Below are 18552 nucleotides of genomic sequence, written 5' to 3' on the forward strand. Positions count from 1 at the left end.
GCTATCTGCAGCGTTAGTTCTAGGTAAATGTTGCAATTCTTCAGCCATTCCTGGACCTGTAACCAAAAACGAGCTACAGCTGGACAGTACCAAACTAAATAATCTAATACCTGCCTCATCACAGCAAAATCTGCATAGCTGGGAAGATATCTCAATATCTCTCATTCTATTGGTTGCAAGAATATTGTAGAATAATGTACATTTTTGAAAGTTTGTAAAGTTTTGAATCTCTCCAGGTTGTTGCATTAGTTACTTCCTTAACCCCGCTCATCCTTGGTGGGACATAAAACGGCAAACATCATCTACCACTGGACCCGTCTCTTCCAGCTCAGCCACCACTGTCCGTCGCCATTACATTTTTAGTCTGCCTCACATGCACTTTCTTGCTGGTGTTCACCTGAGGGCAACTTTGTGTTTTTTATCTCTGCATTAACACTATGGAAAATCTCCATTGAGCATTATTTCAGTCCAGGACGAGGCTTAACCTGTGTCTGGGAAACTGGCCCTCACTGTTTTGACAAGGAAGGGACAAAGAAGTCAGACAAGATTTTTAGGAAGGTTTGTATTATTGACAATGTAGAATACAAATAAAAAGTACAACTCACATTAAAATGTCACAAAATGTCACAAAATAATATAAATGTACATAAAACATCTATTGAGGCTCTGGGGTAAACCTAGTTGTTGCTTCTTTCAATTTGAACCAAAACCAATTTAAAAAGATATCCCCAATAGTGAATAACATATAGAAAATCAAAATACTGTAAATCAAAATAGATTTTGTTTGCCTATCAAAATGTTTCTCAGATGGAAAAACAGGTTGACACTGAACAAGATTCTGTATAATTGCCATCCTTTTGCCAACATTCTTCATTAATAAATCAATTCATCAAAATGTGTCATGTTTTGAGTTTACAAGCAAATAGGTATGTCCCTATGGACCCCGATCAAAAGTAGTGTATTACATAGGGAATAGGGTGCCCTTTGGGATGCACATAGTCACCTGAATAACCCCCTAAGACTTTTGATTTCATTTGATTGAGAAGCTAGATGAACCTGAAGTAAATCAACAGTGTACACCCAAGTCCATTAACCTTCTATGGCACAGAATATTTACAGATAAAATTCAAAAGACAAAAAAAAGAAATTTGCCGTCTTAATGTAGACTTACAATATTTGCAACGTTGCCTTAACATCAAGCTTTAAGCAGTTAATTTACACATTTAAGGGGTGTCGAATATTGGCCACTATAACCAATGGCTCAAAATTGAATCAAAACGATTCAACAACTGGATATGAAGCGATTCATTCCTAACATTCCTGTGTATAAACTTAGCTAACACAGCAGAATTTGAAAATACACACAAAGAAGTGTTGTCTGAAAGAAGGCTTTACTGTTGGTGGATATTGTCCATCTGTAGGTACATGACAGGCTCAACATGAAGTACTGCTTTTTATTCTACAGCAACACTTTCCATTCACTCAACTTCTTTTAAATACCTCATCAAGCATCACGACGCGTCAGATTTCAATGCAAACGTGGCACTGATGCCGTATGGCAACTGACAAGAGAAAACAGTAGCGAGTAGAAGGCATTCAGTCAGGTGCAGAATTCATCCATTAGCAGTGGCCTGGCTACAGTGGTAGCTACTGATGCACATGAAAGTAGGCTTTGTCAGAAGTTCTAACATGGTACAGTAGATGCAGGTACCTGACAAAAATGAAGGAAACACCAACATAGTGTTTTAATAGGGTGTTGGGCCACAATGAGCCACCAGAACAGCTTCAATGCACCTTGGCATAGATTCTACAAGTGTCCTGAACTCTATTGTAGGGATGGTGACACCATTCTTCCATGAGAAATTCCATCATTTGATGTTTGTTTTTTTATGGGAAACGCTGCCCCTCACTAACTCAAGTGTTTCCTTTATTTGGTCAGTTATCTGTATGTACAAAGCAGTGCCTGTTCTATTGTAGCTCTGAGAAGCCTGGTTTAAGAGAAGGACTAACGAGCAACACAGAAAGAACATCCTACACCTCTCCTTACAACATACCAGGATAAGTTGGTGAAACAACAAACTACACACAAACAAGTGGTTGTGTCAGACCCAGAATGCAACAACATTCTGCGATAGAAATTCATAAGTGCATCTTCTGTCTGGCCTGGCTAGTCTTTCAGGTGGTGATAAAAACTAAAAATACCCACGCAATACTTCATTCACAAAATGTAGTCATAATAGTCTGAATATTAAAATGAAAAACTAAAACCCTGTAAAATATCAGCTTCATTTAAATAATTTAATACTGTAAATAAAACAGAGCTAGGTGACCATGACCTCTCAGCACAAGTTTCTTTCCATCCTAAATGCCACACTAGTATTGCACTACATAGGGAATAGGGTGCCATTTGGGAAGCACTACAAATCCGTTGTTTGTCTACCCACTCTTCACTGTTACCACCATCAGAGAGAAAGAGCGCGAGAGAGAGCGCGAGAGAGAGCGGGAGAGAGCGCGCTCGCTCTGCTTTCAGTGAAAAGTCCATCCCAGATTGAGCTGCTTTAGACCAACAGCTGTGAGTGTGATTAACCTAGAGGAATGGAGCGAGAGAGAGAGAACAGGGGAATGGTTTGGCTAAGGGTGGGGAAAATGCTGCACGGACCACACAGCAGGCATGAGGACCTTTAAGCTAGTTTAAAATCCACACATCTTCAAACTGTCGTGGAAATTTCCTCTATTTACCAAATCATGAGAGCAAACCACACACATACGTCAGAGTTAGTTATCACAAAGTCCATATGAGCTCTATCACAACCATGTGACTCTCAGATCAATTCAGTGTCTATCAATGAATTCTCTGAGAGTCCCTTCCACATTTCAACTTAGTTCCTTTATAGCAAAGACACACACAGGATAAGACAGCATCGGCATAATTCATCGTTCAGCTTTGTCTCCTTTCTCAAACTCAGAACCATAAACCAATCCTCCATATCAACAGGCATATATCAAATCCATCTTATCTTGACAAGATCACAGAGACACACTGACTGGCACACAGACATTGTGGAGCCAAGAGATACACGCTTGACCTCTCCCCTCTCTCCGGCCCAAACAACTTAGTCTTGACAGAGAACAGATACTGCAACCCCGCCACAGTATTATACAAAAATAACATTCTGATGAGAAGTAACTTACAAACATACGATGAATATAAAACATCTTACCTATGTTACCAACCAATTCTGATTATTCCCCAACAGAACCCACCACCACCCCTGACCCCCGCCTCACTTTTCTTCTATTGTAAACATCTATAGTAAAGGAGTCAGAACCTTATTCCATGCTGCTCCGTGGGGTGTGGGCCCACGTTGGGACTTCATCCTCTTCAGTGTATCACTTTCACCCCAGTACTCAGAGCAGTCAAAAGACAGACAGCAGAGATATTTCCTTGTCCTCAACTTGACCTGTCTGTTCACCCCCGTCGTATTTATTGAGGCATGACGTATGGAATGAAACAGGACGTCCCTCAATCTTTCAGACCCTTTTATTCCGCTTGGTGCCAAATGAATACGACCCTGGGGGCATGGAAGACTAACAAGTCAGTCAGTCAGTCTAGAAATCAGTCTACCTCTCCCCCACTGTGGTACCTGCCCCCCTCCTCAGTGGCCTCCTCCTTGGTTCCCTTCAACGCTCCTGGACACCAGCAGTAGGCCCAGGGTGAAGACCCCGGCGGCAAGCAACCTCCTGAGCAGGGCGCCCCCGTCCTTGGGGATGGCCACCTGGGCCAGGTCGTTGGTGATCACAGAAATCTCGTGGGCCACGCACACAAAGATGAAGGTGCTGATGATGATGTTGAGCGAGGGGTTGCCTGGGATCAGCACCAGGATGCCCTTGGTGTCCGCCGCCAGCCAGATGTGGTACTGGCAGATGAACAGCTGGGGGACGGAGAGAGAGTGGGAGGGGGTGAGGGTGTTTGGGTACAGAACATGACAATGCAATAAACCAAATTCACAAGTATCATACAGAAATTCAGCATCCCTGCCAGCAAAGTCCATCTTACCTCTAAGGAGATCTTCCCGAACCATGCGAAGAATGAGCTGTATAAAGAGCGGGAGTAACCGGGAATGTTCCTGATTAAGATGAAGGCTAGGATCTGAGAGGAAGAAAGACATTCCAGCCAATCAGCACATGGACCAACTGTATCGGGTGGGGGGGGGGGGGCTAGCATACCAATGCTAACAGGGGCTGGAACAAATTATGATCCTATATGTAGAAACAAGGGAACGTCAGCTCTGTTTCATTTGGGAGCAGCAAAATAGTGAGTGGACATTACCGTCATTATATGTCTAAAGATGAAGTGTAGCCCATGACACGTTGTTAATTCTTCTTCGGCTGGGCGACAGTAGAGTACACCCATCCTGTTATTGTAGAAGGCAACTCCCTCCCTTGTTATTTTGGGTTAGGTATATCATAGCCTAACAGGGGATAATTATGGAAGATAAATGCTAGTTTCAACAAAACCCTCTAGGCCACAGGTGCCATTATTTAACCTACCTAAAGGTTAGTCTACCCAAAGGTGATGCTTTCTCTAGTTATTGTTTAACGGCGCTTTGGCAATGTCAACATTGGTGAAATCTATGTCTGTCAATTACAATATGCTTTGTAGAAGGTGCATAAAGTGTTAGAAGGTGTTCACCAACTCCTTAGCTAAGGGCTAACTACTTGACAAATAACGAAAATTGAAGCAGTGTAGGACAAAATTACTGTGAGCAATGCTTTGTCTGAGACCAATGTTAAGCAAGGTCTGACCTCCTACTGTATTTACCTGGAGTCCTGAGATGTAGGGATGCAGCTCGTTGCACTCGGTCTTGTTTTTACAGCTGCTGGCCCATATGGAGTAGGTCTGGAACAGATGAAACATGGAGTGGGTAGGAAAGGAGTAGGTCTGGAACAGATGAAACATGGAGTGGGTAGGAAAGGAGTAGGTCTGGAACAGATGAAACATGGAGTGGGTAGGAAAGGAGTAGGTCTGGAACAGATGAAACATGGAGTGGGTAGGAAAGGAGTAGGTCTGGAACAGATGAAACATGGAGTGGGTAGGAAAGGAGTAGGTCTGGAACAGATTAAACATGGAGTGGGTAGGAAAGGAGTAGGTCTGGAACAGATTAAACATGGAGTGGGTAGGAAAGGAGTAGGTCTGGAACAGATGAAACATGGAGTGGGTAGGAAAGGAGTAGGTCTGGAACAGATGAAACATGGAGTGGGTAGGAAAGGAGTAGGTCTTGAACAAATGAAACATGGAGTGGTTAGGAAAGGAGTAGGTCTGGAACAGATGAAACATGGAGTGGGTAGGAAAGGAGTAGGTCTTGAACAAATGAAACATGGAGTGGTTAGGAAAGGAGTGGTGTTCAAGGAGCACAACGTAAATCAGCCAAGAGATATCTTCCAGCTGAGATTTATTTCACCTCAGAGTGTGAATGTTAATGAGGGTAACTTTACGAGAACAGGTGATCGATATACTGGTTTAAAGGAATACCACACTCCAATTATACAAAACGCATCATTCTTGACATTTAATTTAAATCACAGTTTCTGCTCTTTACTGAAAGTTTTCCATCTTAAAAAATGTACTGCTGACATGCACAATGATTTAGGGATTGTATTAACAGTGGACTAATAAACAAAATTCTAAAAGATAGTTTGAGTGTATTATTTCTTTAAGAATGGTTAAATACACCAAGTTGTTCTCTTTTACCATGAATGAGAACACAGAGATGAGGAGTAGAATGTTGGAGATCCTGGTGGAGAAGAGAGGCTCTCCTTCCTCCTCGGAGAGGCCCTGGCACTTCTGTAGTACCAGGTAGACAAAGGCAAACAGCATGCCATGGATAATGGCCTGAAAGACAAAGTCAAAACACACATTCAATTACTAATATAATAATAATAAAACAACATTTAGCAGATGCTTTTATGCAAAACAATTTAGTGCTGCGTGCATACATTTTTGTAGGGGTGGCCCCCGTGGGAATCGAACCCACAAAGTATTGACGTTGCAAGTGCCCTGCTCTACTAACTGAGCCACACAGGACCACTTAGTCTACTGTCCAACCCATAGAACGATCTTCAACATTAAACATCGACCAACAGATTCATCTAGTCAAGAGGTTTTTGGCACAACTCACTAAAGAGAGATGTGATATTTTGATACCTTAATATGAAAATATAATACAATAGAGCAACTCAAAGGCTGCGTTTAGACAGGCAGCCCAATTCTGATATTTTTTTCACTAATTGGTCAGTTGACCAATCATGTCAAATCTTTTCACATCTTTTTCAGAGCTGATCTGATTGGTCAAAACACCAATTAGTGAAGAAAAAAAGATCAGAATTGGGCCGCCTGTCTAAACAGAGCCAAAGAGTGTAGCAACCCGTTCAAATGTTTACTTACAAATCGATCCAGCTTCCACCTAAACCACCACTCATGAATGCTTCCATTCAGCTCAAAGAGCTTGGAGATGGGCCATACTGAGAAAATGTTCTCAAATAACCCCTGGAAAAGAGAGAGAGAGTAAGTTAGTTAAACCTCCGATGATTTAGGATCAGTTTTGATTTTTAGATTAAATCTGAATTTGATTACATGGGCAGGGGGAGACCTGATCAAGTACACCACTCCTACTCTGAGACGCTTTATGAAATGACCTATAGCAGTTCATTTTTTTTAAATATCATTTTAAATATGAGAATATCTCTAAATGAGTGAATAAACCAGATGATGAACTCACCTGTGAATAAGCAAAGAAGCAGATGAACAAGAGTAGCCCAAGCAGCTTCACTAGAATCCCAACGTGCCACATCCCACTACCTGTAAAAAGACAAATGACAAAAAAAAAAAGTGCTGGAGAGTGTTACTTCACAAATCAACACTAGTAATTTTAACAGAGACAAATGTGCTGTGTGTATATACAGTAGCAGTCAAAAGCTTGGACACCTACTCCTTTAAAGGTTTGTCTTTACTTTGACTATTTTCTACATTGTAGAATAGTGAAGACATCAAAACTAGGAAATAACACACATGGAAGGAATCATGTAGTAACCCCCAAAAATATATTTTATATTTGAGATTCTTAAAAGTAGCCACCCTCTGCCTTGATGACAGCTTTGCACTCTTGGCATTCTCTCAACCAGCTTCACCTGGAATGCTTTTCCAACAGTCTTGAAGGAGTTCCCACATACACAGAGCACTTGTTGGCTGCTTTTCCTTCACTCTGCGGTCCAACTCATCCCAAACCATCTCAATTGGGTTGAGGTCGGGTGATTGTGGGGGACAGGCCATCTGATCTACTTCTTCAACTGACGACTTACACTACAACTGCTCATGATATTTACCTTTGAAACCCTATTTTATATAATTATCAATACTACCATCATCACTGCTACTTGTCCAGTACAATGGCTGACCCATACTGACCGTTGGCTTTCTTCTGCAGTATCTGGGGCCACATGGCCATGGTGGCGTAGATGACGACGAACCAGAAGGTGACCAGGGGCACAAAGTAGTAGAACTGGTACGGCCGGTCCATCACTAGACACAGCACCACCACCAGGAAGTTGAGACGGAACAGGACCTTGTGGAGAGACAGGAGTAGGGTGAAGTTGCTCCTAAACGCTGACCTTGGGTCAGTTTAGCATTTTCCCCACTAATTGTTGAAGTTAGGATTGGGGAAGGGAGGAAATGCACTTAGGGGAGTGGACAGACTTCCTGTGTCTGTCCACCCCAGAGTGGACAGACACAGGAAGTGGTCACATTTAAGCAATAAGGCATGAGAACCTGGGAATTATCGTGTAAATAACTCCTAAGTGCATTTCTTGTTTGAAGCCAAGGGATGGGAAACAGCCCCTAGGAGGGAGTTATTCTCAATAAGTCACGGGTCCGAGGGCCTAATTGCTTTAATAAAATGATTGCAACAGTTCTTATTAAAAACATTATACTGAGTAAATTAGTTTTATTTAATCCTTCCTTAAACAATAGTCTGAGAAAAAGCCAGTCGTTAGTTCTAAGAGTCTGAAGTTGCTAACCAAATGGGTTGGTAGTTCATTATATTTGCAATGGTTGGGATGTACAGTGCCATGCGAAAGTATTCGGCCCCCTTGAACTTTGCGACCTTTTGCCACATTTCAGGCTTCAAACATAAAGATATAAAACTGTATTTTTTTGTGAAGAATCAACAACAAGTGGGACACAATCATGAAGTGGAACGACATTTATTGGATATTTCAAACTTTTTTAACAAATCAAAAACTGAAAAATTGGGCGTGCAAAATTATTCAGCCCCCTTAAGTTAATACTTTGTAGCGCCACCTTTTGCTGCGATTACAGCTGTAAGTCGCTTGGGGTATGTCTCTATCAGTTTTGCACATCGAGAGACTGAAATTCTTTCCCATTCCTCCTTGAAAAACAGCTCGAGCTCAGTGAGGTTGGATGGAGAGCATTTGTGAACAGCAGTTTTCAGTTCTTTCCACAGATTCTCGATTGGATTCAGGTCTGGACTTTGACTTGGCCCTTCTAACACCTGGATATGTTTATTTTTTAACCATTCCATTGTAGATTTTGCTTTATGTTTTGGATCATTGTCTTGTTGGAAGACAAATCTCCGTCCCAGTCTCAGGTCTTTTGCAGACTCCATCAGGTTTTCTTCCAGAATGGTCCTGTATTTGGCTCCATCCATCAATTTTAACCATCTTCCCTGTCCCTGCTGAAGAAAAGCAGGCCCAAACCATGATGCTGCCACCACCATGTTTGACAGTGGGGATGGTGTGTTTAGGGTGATGAGCTGTGTTGCTTTTACGCCAAACATAACGTTTTGCATTGTTGCCAAAAAGTTCAATTTTGGTTTCATCTGACCAGAGCACCTTCGTGTTTGGTGTGTCTCCCAGGTGGCTTGTGGCAAACTTTAAACTACACTTTTTATGGATATCTTTAAGAAATGGCTTTCTTCTTGCCACTCTTCCATAAAGGCCAGATTTGTGCAATATACGACTGATTGTTGTCCTATGGACAGAGTCTCCCACCTCAGCTGTAGATCTCTGCAGTTCATCCAGAGTGATCATGGGCCTCTTGGCTGCATCTCTGATCAGTCTTCTCCTTGTATGAGCTGAAAGTTTAGAGGGACGGCCAGGTCTTGGTAGATTTGCAGTGGTCTGATACTCCTTCCATTTCAATATTATCGCTTGCACAGTGCTCCTTGGGATGTTTAAAGCTTGGGAAATCTTTTTGTATCCAAATCCGGCTTTAAACTTCTTCACAACAGTATCTCGGACCTGCCTGGTGTGTTCCTTGTTCTTCATGATGCTCTCTGCGCTTTTGACGGACCTCTGAGACTATCACAGTGCAGGTGCATTGATACGGAGACTTCATTACACACAGGCGGATTGTATTTATCATCATTAGTCATTTAGGTCAACATTGGATCATTCAGAGATCCTCACTGAACTTCTGGAGAGAGTTTGCTGCACTGAAAGTAAAGGGGCTGAATAATTTTGCACGCCCAATTTTTCAGTTTTTGATTTGTTAAAAAAGTTTGAAATATCCAATAAATGTCGTTCCACTTCATGATTGTGTCCCACTTGTTGTTGATTCTTCACAAAAAAATACAGTTTTATATCTTTATGTTTGAAGCCTGAAATGTGGCAAAAGGTCGCAAAGTTCAAGGGGGCCGAATACTTTCGCAAGGCACTGTATAAACTGGTTACCAACATAAAGTAAAACGTAGAGTAAAAATAACTGTTGTGTCATCTCCGTGGTATACGGTCTGATATACCACGCCTTTCAGCCAAATCAGCATTTAGGGCTCAAACCACCAAGTTTATAATTGAAGATAACACAGAGGGTGACTTGAGGTAAGGAACTCTATATTGCAGTTCCCAACCAAAGTAAAAACCTGTGTGAGATAAGCTTTGGCCAGACGGAATCTTTCTTATCAAGGGTTTCCTTATAAAGATGTGATCAATACAGTTGAGGCTAAATATCCATGTTTCTTTCATGTTTTGGTATTTGATTCAAAGTGAATTGTTCTATGGCACTACATGTCAACACTTGTTCATTTGATATTCAGTTTTGTCCCTTAGAATAGGTATAGTAGCTGGAACCACTACTTATTAACTCTAATAAAACCCAATCATTTCCTATGGTTACCTGGCACACTCTGTATAATCCAAAGTCCCCTTTGAGCCAGAAGAAGGAGAAGTGTCCGTATCCTGTCTGGAAGAGGTAGGCTGCCACCAGGACACGGACATGCATGTACACGGGGATGAACTGGGAAGGAAGGTTGACTTAAAACACACATCCCTTCACTTGTCACACATAGCAGTAAAACATGCAATTATAATATCATTAATTGAGTTTATATTCAAAGCAATAAATCAAAGACAATGAATGGTGAAACTCACAACGCTGGCTCCAGATATGTGGTAGATGAGGATGACCAGCTGCATCCAGCCCTTCCACTCGTCAGTCTGCTCTCTGTTCAGCAGCTTGGTCTGCATGGGAAATAGAAAAATCCCTGAGATAGATAGAGCCTTCTCTCAGATCAGACACGGACGATTGAGCTTAGCTGTCAACGACAACAACTTTAAATCCTTTAAAACAGAAAGATCTCTGAATTTATGTAGGCCTATGCTTACACCCACAAAAAAAAAAAACTCCCCCAAAAACACCACTTTCCACCCAACTCCCTTAAACATTCTATCCCAAACCCTCTCACCTCCTTGCTGTTCTCACTGTAGAAGATCCCCAGGACAAACATATAGATGAGGGGGATGAAGAAGGTGGAGTGGGTGTAGAACTTCTGCTCCTTCATGAAGACGTTGGCCCGGTCACATAGGTAAAAGTAAACCATGATGAGGCCCATCTTACACAGGGCCTGGAACGGAGCCTTGTGGTTGAGCGGAGATGCTGCCGTGGCTGGCTTTTTCTCTTCGCCGCTCTCCACGTCGGGGGGCGTGGGCCGGGACTTCCAGCTCCTGTTAAATTTGTTTACACGACACTTAGCAAAATGCTTTTATCCGAAGCGACTTACAGTACAGTGAAACTTTATGTATATAATGAAGTCACATTGAGATCCAGGTCACAAAATAGTCCAGGTCCATGTATCAGTATGTGGCCCCAGTGGGAATCGAACCAACCACCTTGGTGTTGCTAGCGCTACGCTCTAACTGACTGAGACACAGGGGAGTGTGTACCTCAGAGGAAGGTGGTGGGAGGAGCTATAGGAGGACAGGCTCATTGTAAAGGTTGGAATGGAACATATCAAGCATGTCAAACATATGGAAACCACATTTGACTCTGTTCCATTTAAGCCATTACAATGAGCCCATCCTCTTATAGCTCCTCCCAGCAGTGTACCTGTTGTGGCCCAGAGCATGGAGCACCAGGAAGACCAGGGCTGAGCCCAGGAAGACACAGGCCGTCAGTTTCTGGAGGAGGCTGGGGGCCGGCAGGGCCTGGCAGCAGGAGCCGTCGATGGGCCGCAGGACCTTGTTACACACAGCATTCATCAGCACCATGGCAGCCTGGTGGAGGGTAGAGGGGCATTATAGACCAGACTCTACTATAAGCTGCCTCTGTTGTTTTAGACAATTTGACAATACGTCCAACCGGCCTCACCACCACAGACCACATGTAACCACGCTAGCCCAGGACCTTCACATCTGGCTTCACCTGCGGGATCATCTGAGAAGGGGTGGGAGGGGTGCTGAGGAGTATTTTTGTCTGTAATAAAGCCATTTTGTGGGGAAAAACTCACTCTGATTGGCTGGGCCTGGCTCCCAGTGGGTGGAGCTATGCCCTCTAAGGCCCATCCATGTCTGCACCCCTGCCCAGTCATGTGAAATCCAAAGATTAGGGCCTAATGAATTTATTTCAATTAACTGATTTCCACATATGAACTGAAACTCAGTAAAATATTTTTACAAATTGTTGCATGTTGCATTTATATTTTTGTTAAGTATATTAACTAGGGAAAATACAGGTGCACATGGAGGCTGTCAAATTAGGGATGAAAGTTATAAGGGATGGACAGTGTTATTTGACACGTGTTGGTTTGAAGAGTCATAGAGCCTGATTTATTTTTCAGCATAAAGCTAGTTCAAACCATACATCTTTTATTTCTGTTTTCATTTTAGCCTGAAGCCAGCTGTTATTTGAATCCCACAGATGCAGGAAAAGGTGCCAGGCCAGTCAGCACCTAAACACCTACCACGTTCCGGGTGCTCTCGGGAAGGTGCAGGCCGTCAGCTGATTGGGTGATGGTTTCCATGGCAGCCTGGCGTGAGGCGCCTAGGAACCTGACTCTGGCCTTGGAGTTCTTCTTGTTGCTGTTCAGAGTGCTGAGCACCACCTTGTTGTATAGCTCCAGCTGCTCGTTAGTGATCATCTTCCTGTTGTCACTCAGACCCTCCTCATGGACAGGGTCTGGAGGAGAGAGAGAGAGAGATGCTTAATCAATATCAATTCCTCACTTTCAAAGCACTTATCATAATTTGTCTCTGACTGACAAGTGAATGAACAGTAAAGCACTAACCCTGTAAGACCCAGTAGACCTCCCCATCCTCAGCCAGCTGTTCCAGAGGCAAGGAGATGGCTGTGAGGTTAGCCCTGTACTGCTGCAGCGCCTCGCTGCTGCCCCCATGCAACTTGATGGACCACTTTGGGAAAGATAGATTTCAATGATGAAATGAATCTAAACTATGCAGGCTGATATGTGATAATCAGTGGTATAGAGTGGAAGACAAGCATCCTTCACTCACAGTGGCAGCTCCGATGATGACGACATCTGGTTTTATAGAAGGATCCTACAACACAGTCAAGAAATCCTATTAAATCTTGCAGCGAACTGTTATCTTTGAATGACCTTAAATGGCAGAAAACTATTGCTCTGTATCTTCTGTTTATGGGAAACCGAAATAGCCGAATGCTCTTCTAAGGGCTCAATTCAATCAAACATCCGTATTTATACAGTAGCACTTAAATATACCTATAATCTTACATATTGCATACAGTCAAGCAAAAAATGCATTGTTAAAAATCACAGGTTCAGTACCATCACACGTGTACAATATACACTTTCACTTGAGGACAGAAGTTGAGTAAACAAAGATGTGATTCAGATTAGAAATGTTTTATCTTTTGACTGAACTCTGATCTGCTCCTGACAAACCCAGGGATGTATTCACTAGAAAACAAACAGAAGGAAACGGGCTGAAAAAAATGAGGGACAAAGCTAAACCTCTCCAATAAGAAATGCTCATTTTTGTTGCTAAACGTTTTTCAGTGCATAACGCTTTGCTATGTGTGCTCTAATGAAAACACCCCCAGGTCTGCTGATTAAATGTGCTTCTCTTTACCTTTCTCCATGATATCAAGCGCTCCTTCAGAGAGTTATTCACTTCTGCATACCACAGGAAGTCCTATCAGCAAAACAGCAAACAGTTACTCTTATTGGGAAAATCTCCAAAACAAAAATACATGCCATTTGCCTTAAATTATTATTATTATTTTTTTTTTTTATGTAAATAGAGAATCTACAGAGTAAAATTAAAAAATAAATAGTTGGCTTTTACGTCACTATTGTTGACTGACAGACAGAGAGAGATAAATAGCTCACCACATTGACTGAAGCGCTCCTGTCTTCAAAGAGAATGTTCTCGTGCTGGTGGACAGACATTACAACAGGGGATAAAACAGTCAATGTCCCTCTATCTAAGAGTACACCATTGCTATCATGACATAGTACAGCAATTACCCATCTCATTTCAGGAATACAATGGATATAAATTGTTTATATGCACTTAGGGCTGAACTCCAACTTAACTCTGACCTTTGAGCAATCATGTATTGATGTCAATGGGAGCCTTGTGGGAAAATGAGTCACGGGCAGAGATCTGAAATTAGGATTCAGCCCAAAGCTCACAGATTCATGGTGGGATGAATATAAACAAAAAATATTGTGTGTGTGTGCTTTATGCCAGGGGTACTAAGCCTACCTTCCTTCCATCTGCTCTTTGTGCAGGGTTGATTATTTGGATGTATGAATAGAATAGCTGCTGTATTCTAGAATCACCAACGAAGGCCACCCTTTTCTCAGCAAGGCAAGTCTTTGCTTCCCTGTGAGAGTAAAAATAACCTAATGAATCACTTGCACATAGTAACAACTGAAATTTGTTTTTTGCAATTGTGTGGTTGTGGGCTTGGTTAACGATGCCATCTACATTTTACACATGCACATTATACATTCCCCTCATGGGTGTGACTCACGTATTTTTGTATTTGTGCATCATACAGCCATAGGGCTGCCATACGGTCTCTCCTAGGTACCGCCCACTGGACAGCAGCCACTCACACGTGTCTCCGCCTGAGGGAAAGACAGAGAACATCCCAGTAAGCCATAACAAAACACACAAAGGGATATATGAAACCTGCTGCCTCTACACAAGTCATTTTCAAATGCAGCAGTGTGCACAATGCATGGTTCAGCCAAGACAGCATTGCAGCCTGCGGTACAAATTAATCTATTAACATTTTCCATTAAAGGACACCTCCTGGTGTCAACTTGTGTTCTAGTTGAATAGACCCATCTGCCAATTCACCAACGCAAACATTCAGAAGATGACAGGTGGCAAGAGGAGGAGTCAAGAGCATCCGGAGTCAAAGCCAGCCAGACAACAGCAGCTGTTATCATTGTACAAACAGACAGCCCAGTGTCCCACACCTTCCATAAACAAAGACCATTGTTTGCAAGGCATCTTCGGGAGGCAGATTCTTGCCAGTCAGATTCAAACAATAACTTATAAAATGTCCAGTTAGGATCATGCCTCCCCTGTGGCAGGATCATTACCATTAATAAGACATAGGCTACCCATCTACAATAGATTGCTTTATGATCCCAACTATCCACCAACAGTAATAAGACAGATTTTAACTTCCTGTAAATAACCATGATAACTAGCATGGTAGCTAATAGCCAAGCATGTGCAGTTGGTTGATTAGCTAGCTAGTATGAATTATATAGTAGCTAGCTGGAAATGTGAAAGTTAACTGGCCAGCTAGTTAACTGACAGATAACGTTAGACATATTAATTTGAGAGAAGTTAGCTTTTTGTGCATATGGAACATTTCTGGGATGTTTTATTTCAGCTCATGAAACAAACACTTTACATGTTGCGTTTATATTTTTGTTCAGTATAATTAAACCAATGTCTGTATATATGTAGACTTCAATGCACATGAAAGTTACCTACTTAGTTAGCCAGTTATCGTGTGCGGCTACAATATGTAAACATGGGTTAGTTCGCGACGATGCGATTCCTTTCCGATGCTAATGACTGTATCCAGTATACACCTACACTGAAACAATGTAGCTAGCTAATGTTAGTTAGCTACTTTATTCTGTTAATTCAGGCTACTGCACGTTTATTCATGTTTCCTTGCAATTGCAAATACCGTGAGCAAAAATGACCAGGGGGAAGGTAACTTTAGTTTACTAGCTAGCTAGCTACAAGTTCCGCTAACACCGAGTTGAGTCTGTGTCAAGCTAGCTAGCTAACAATATATCTGGGAGCCAGTCGCTTACCTCCATAATACCGAGAAACGGTGTGAAACAGGGTGAGTAGAATGACGGCAGCGACGGATAATAATTTAGCATTTTTAATGCTAAAATACTGATTTATTTCCCGTTTGCCTAGGCTATAGGCCAGGAACGCCATCTTGGCTCCTCCATGACAACAAGCAGACAGATGGGATGCAGCGGAGCCGTAGGGGGCTGAGCACACCGGCGCGTCCACGACTCCGAATTCCGCTACTGTTGTTGCGTGGGGCATGGCTGGTGCGGGCTTCTCGGATGCTGCTACTGCAACCACCTGCATATGCTTTTCATCTTCCATCATTAGTGCAAACCTGGTTTAAAACAATCAGTAGTACAATTAGAGGATCCTGAAAACTTATTCTGCAAACTCTTGACAGCTGTTTGAATTGTATTCATTGTATGTCATCATTCCGCTCCTGGAACTATATATTGTGGTGACTTTACTTTCTTGATTGCCATGGGGTTTTGATATCAGCTTAAAGACAGTAAGGGGATTGGCTGCATCTGCTATAATAAAGATCAGAGATAACAAGGCAGGACTTGGATAGACTACAAAAAGCACTCATAAAAAAACAAAGCACTCACTTGCTTCCGATGTTAGTCTAGGAACGGCTTCCAACTTTTTCCCTATAAATGGACCTAGAACCTATGATAGGAAAATATGTTACAGTAAATCCAAAAACTGTGATCTGGATCAGGTATGAGCAACGGGCGTCATACTAACCGCAGAATCTGTGTTCGAAAACTCATAGTAACCGCAGTATTGTTATAATGCCAAATGTTCCCTGATGTACTAAATTCGTGCATAATACAAAGTATACATGCAGTGGAAACTAATTTCCTTACTTTTATGGCCCATAATGCAATTCTTCAGTAAATGGGCGTGGCTTCACAACGTTTTCAGATTTGAAGAAAATGGTGAAAATATGCAGCCGAAAGATCATGTGGCTGTATATACATGGCAGAGATGATGGCCCTACTGTTGGCCTTGCAGTGGGTGGAGGAAGTTAGGCCAGAAAGAGTAGTTATTTGCTCTGATTCATGTGCAGTGGAGTCTCCAGTCCTTTATATCACATAGCAGACCATACCTGCTACAAACCCTTGGCAGGAGTAAACAAATGGGTAAATGTAACAGTATAACTTTAATCCGTCCCCTCGCCCGGGCGCAAACCAGGGACCCTCTGCACACATCAACAGTCAACCACGAAGCATCGTTACCCATCGCTCCACAAAAGCCACGGCCCTTGCAGAGCAAGGAGAACCACTACTTCAAGTTCTCAGAGCAAGTGACGTCACGGATTGAAATGCTATTAGCGCGCACCACCACTAACTAGCTAGCCATTTCACATCCGTTATATATACAGATCATATTTACATGGGTCCCAGCTCATGTGGGAGTGGAGCAGAACGAGGCAGTTAATTATCCTCACTAAACAAGCACTAAGTAGTGGGGATGTTGGTGTGGTAGTTTCAATGAGCAAGGCAGAGGCAAAAAGCATGATATGGACAGTGTTGGTGGAGAAAAGGCAGGAACAGTGGAGTAGAGATACTAAGGGCAGGCATTTATTTCAAGTACAGAGGAAAGTTGGGGAGGGGAGAATGGCAGGAAGGAACAGAAGAGAGGAGGCTATATTTGCAAGATTAAGTGTGGGACACAGCCAGTTGAATAAGACCTTACATGTGATAGGAAAGCATCCAACAGGAAAATGTGAGTATTGCCAGGAAACAGACAGTGGAGCATGTATTGATACAGTGTGGACATTATTGGAGGGAAAGATAGAGGATGATCTAGTATGAGGGAGAAGGGGATTCATGAAATTAGTTTTAAAGAGTATATTGAGTGGAACGTCATTAGATATAGTCTCATATTTTGTTAAACCTTTTTAAGAGCAACTGGGCTGGCAGGTAGGATTTAGTTTCTCCCTGACTCTGGCCACAATAACCCTACACTCATTACAAATCCACCACCCTACTCCACTAAATCTATCTAGTCGTACCTCAGGCCAACAGCCTGAAAGGATGGGACACCACCACACGACACACCCTGTAACTCTTCTGACGTCAAATCTCGTAAACCCAAATACTTCTATGCAGCTGCCACCACAACCTAAATTTTTCTGCAACTTATGTTCCATCCCCGCAGTACAGTTGATAACCATTGCTATAAACGCTAAAAATCCAATTTTACTGAAACATATGTCACTTGAGGGCCTATCTCTGTGTACTGGTACAGTTCTACTACTCACAACACTCCTCTTAGGATCCCTCCCCCTTGACCAATCTTCCTCTACTTTATTCACTGCTTCAGCATATGACAACTTCTGCACAAATAACTCTGGTAACCTCAACCTGCCTCTCTCGCATCGGACACTTCTGATTCCCAGCCCCATAGGCACCCCTAGAATTAACACATACCACTACTTTCCTCAATGTTACACATTCCTTTGTCTCATGCCCTTTGCACACTTCTCACACCTAGGAACCTCCCTCCTAAACACTGCTGCCACATGCCCATAAGCTTGACACCTGCAAAAATGTCATTATTTGGTACAAAAGTGTGTGCGGGATAACTGATATATCCTAACATCACTTAGTCGGGCAAAGACTCAACATCTATTCTCAACATCTGTTTCTCCAATCACGCCATCCTCTCTGCGTCGCACCAAACGAGCATCACAAACAACATATTTTATATTTACAAAAAATATATGGGGTATTGGAAATTATGCATACAATTACATCAATGCAAGCCACAATCTATCTGCAATCATTATTAAAGCTGATCTACCCCCCCCCCCCCCCCCAAAAAAACTGTAATTTTCCACACTGCCACATTTACTGCTACCACAGTAATCCCTCCTTTCAATGGCACCCTTTATTGAGAGCAAAACAATTCACATCTCTTGTCCCCAATCGT

At 42.4% G+C, this 18552-nt stretch overlaps 1 protein-coding gene across 8 annotated transcripts; it reads right to left on the reverse strand.

Moving 5' to 3' along the window:
- Positions 1-547: 547 nt before the first annotated feature.
- casd1 (CAS1 domain containing 1) lies at positions 548-16510 on the reverse strand. Of its 8 annotated transcripts, none has more exons than XM_036953409.2 (21): positions 16360-16510; positions 16221-16281; positions 15624-15946; positions 14309-14405; positions 14038-14158; positions 13659-13703; positions 13399-13461; positions 12802-12846; positions 12576-12699; positions 12252-12466; positions 11399-11565; positions 10758-11016; positions 10444-10533; positions 10190-10309; positions 7466-7622; positions 6780-6859; positions 6446-6547; positions 5753-5893; positions 4823-4900; positions 4058-4150; positions 548-3932 (listed from the first exon to the last, which is right to left on the reverse strand). In XM_036953409.2, exons 3-21 carry the CDS (start codon positions 15934-15936, stop codon positions 3657-3659), a joined length of 2586 nt encoding a protein of 861 aa, XP_036809304.2. In that variant the 5' UTR covers positions 15937-15946; positions 16221-16281; positions 16360-16510; the 3' UTR covers positions 548-3656. The 8 variants fall into 8 exon arrangements, with proteins under 8 accessions (XP_036809304.2, XP_090065313.1, XP_090065311.1 ...); XM_090209187.1 differs by having other exon boundaries at positions 4823-4942; XM_090209185.1 differs by having other exon boundaries at positions 4823-5362.
- Between the last annotated feature and the right edge of the window lie 2042 nt (positions 16511-18552).

The sequence above is a fragment of the Oncorhynchus mykiss genome, chromosome 18, assembly GCF_057628025.1.
Source record: "Oncorhynchus mykiss isolate SJ-2025 chromosome 18, ASM5762802v1, whole genome shotgun sequence".
Lineage (NCBI taxonomy): Eukaryota > Metazoa > Chordata > Actinopteri > Salmoniformes > Salmonidae > Oncorhynchus > Oncorhynchus mykiss.

Bases quoted from the DNA above. Each gene is read 5' to 3' on its own strand.
- casd1 (XM_090209185.1), bottom strand. From the start codon at position 15,936: ATGATGGAAGATGAAAAGCATATGCAGGTGGTTGCAGTAGCAGCATCC. The intron at 6,548-6,779 runs GTGAGTTCATCA...TCTCTTTTCCAG, and splicing joins GCTTCTTTGCTTATTCACAG to GGGTTATTTGAGAACATTTT. The intron at 4,151-4,822 runs GTAAATACAGTA...TCTTCCTCTCAG, and splicing joins CCTACATCTCAGGACTCCAG to ATCCTAGCCTTCATCTTAAT.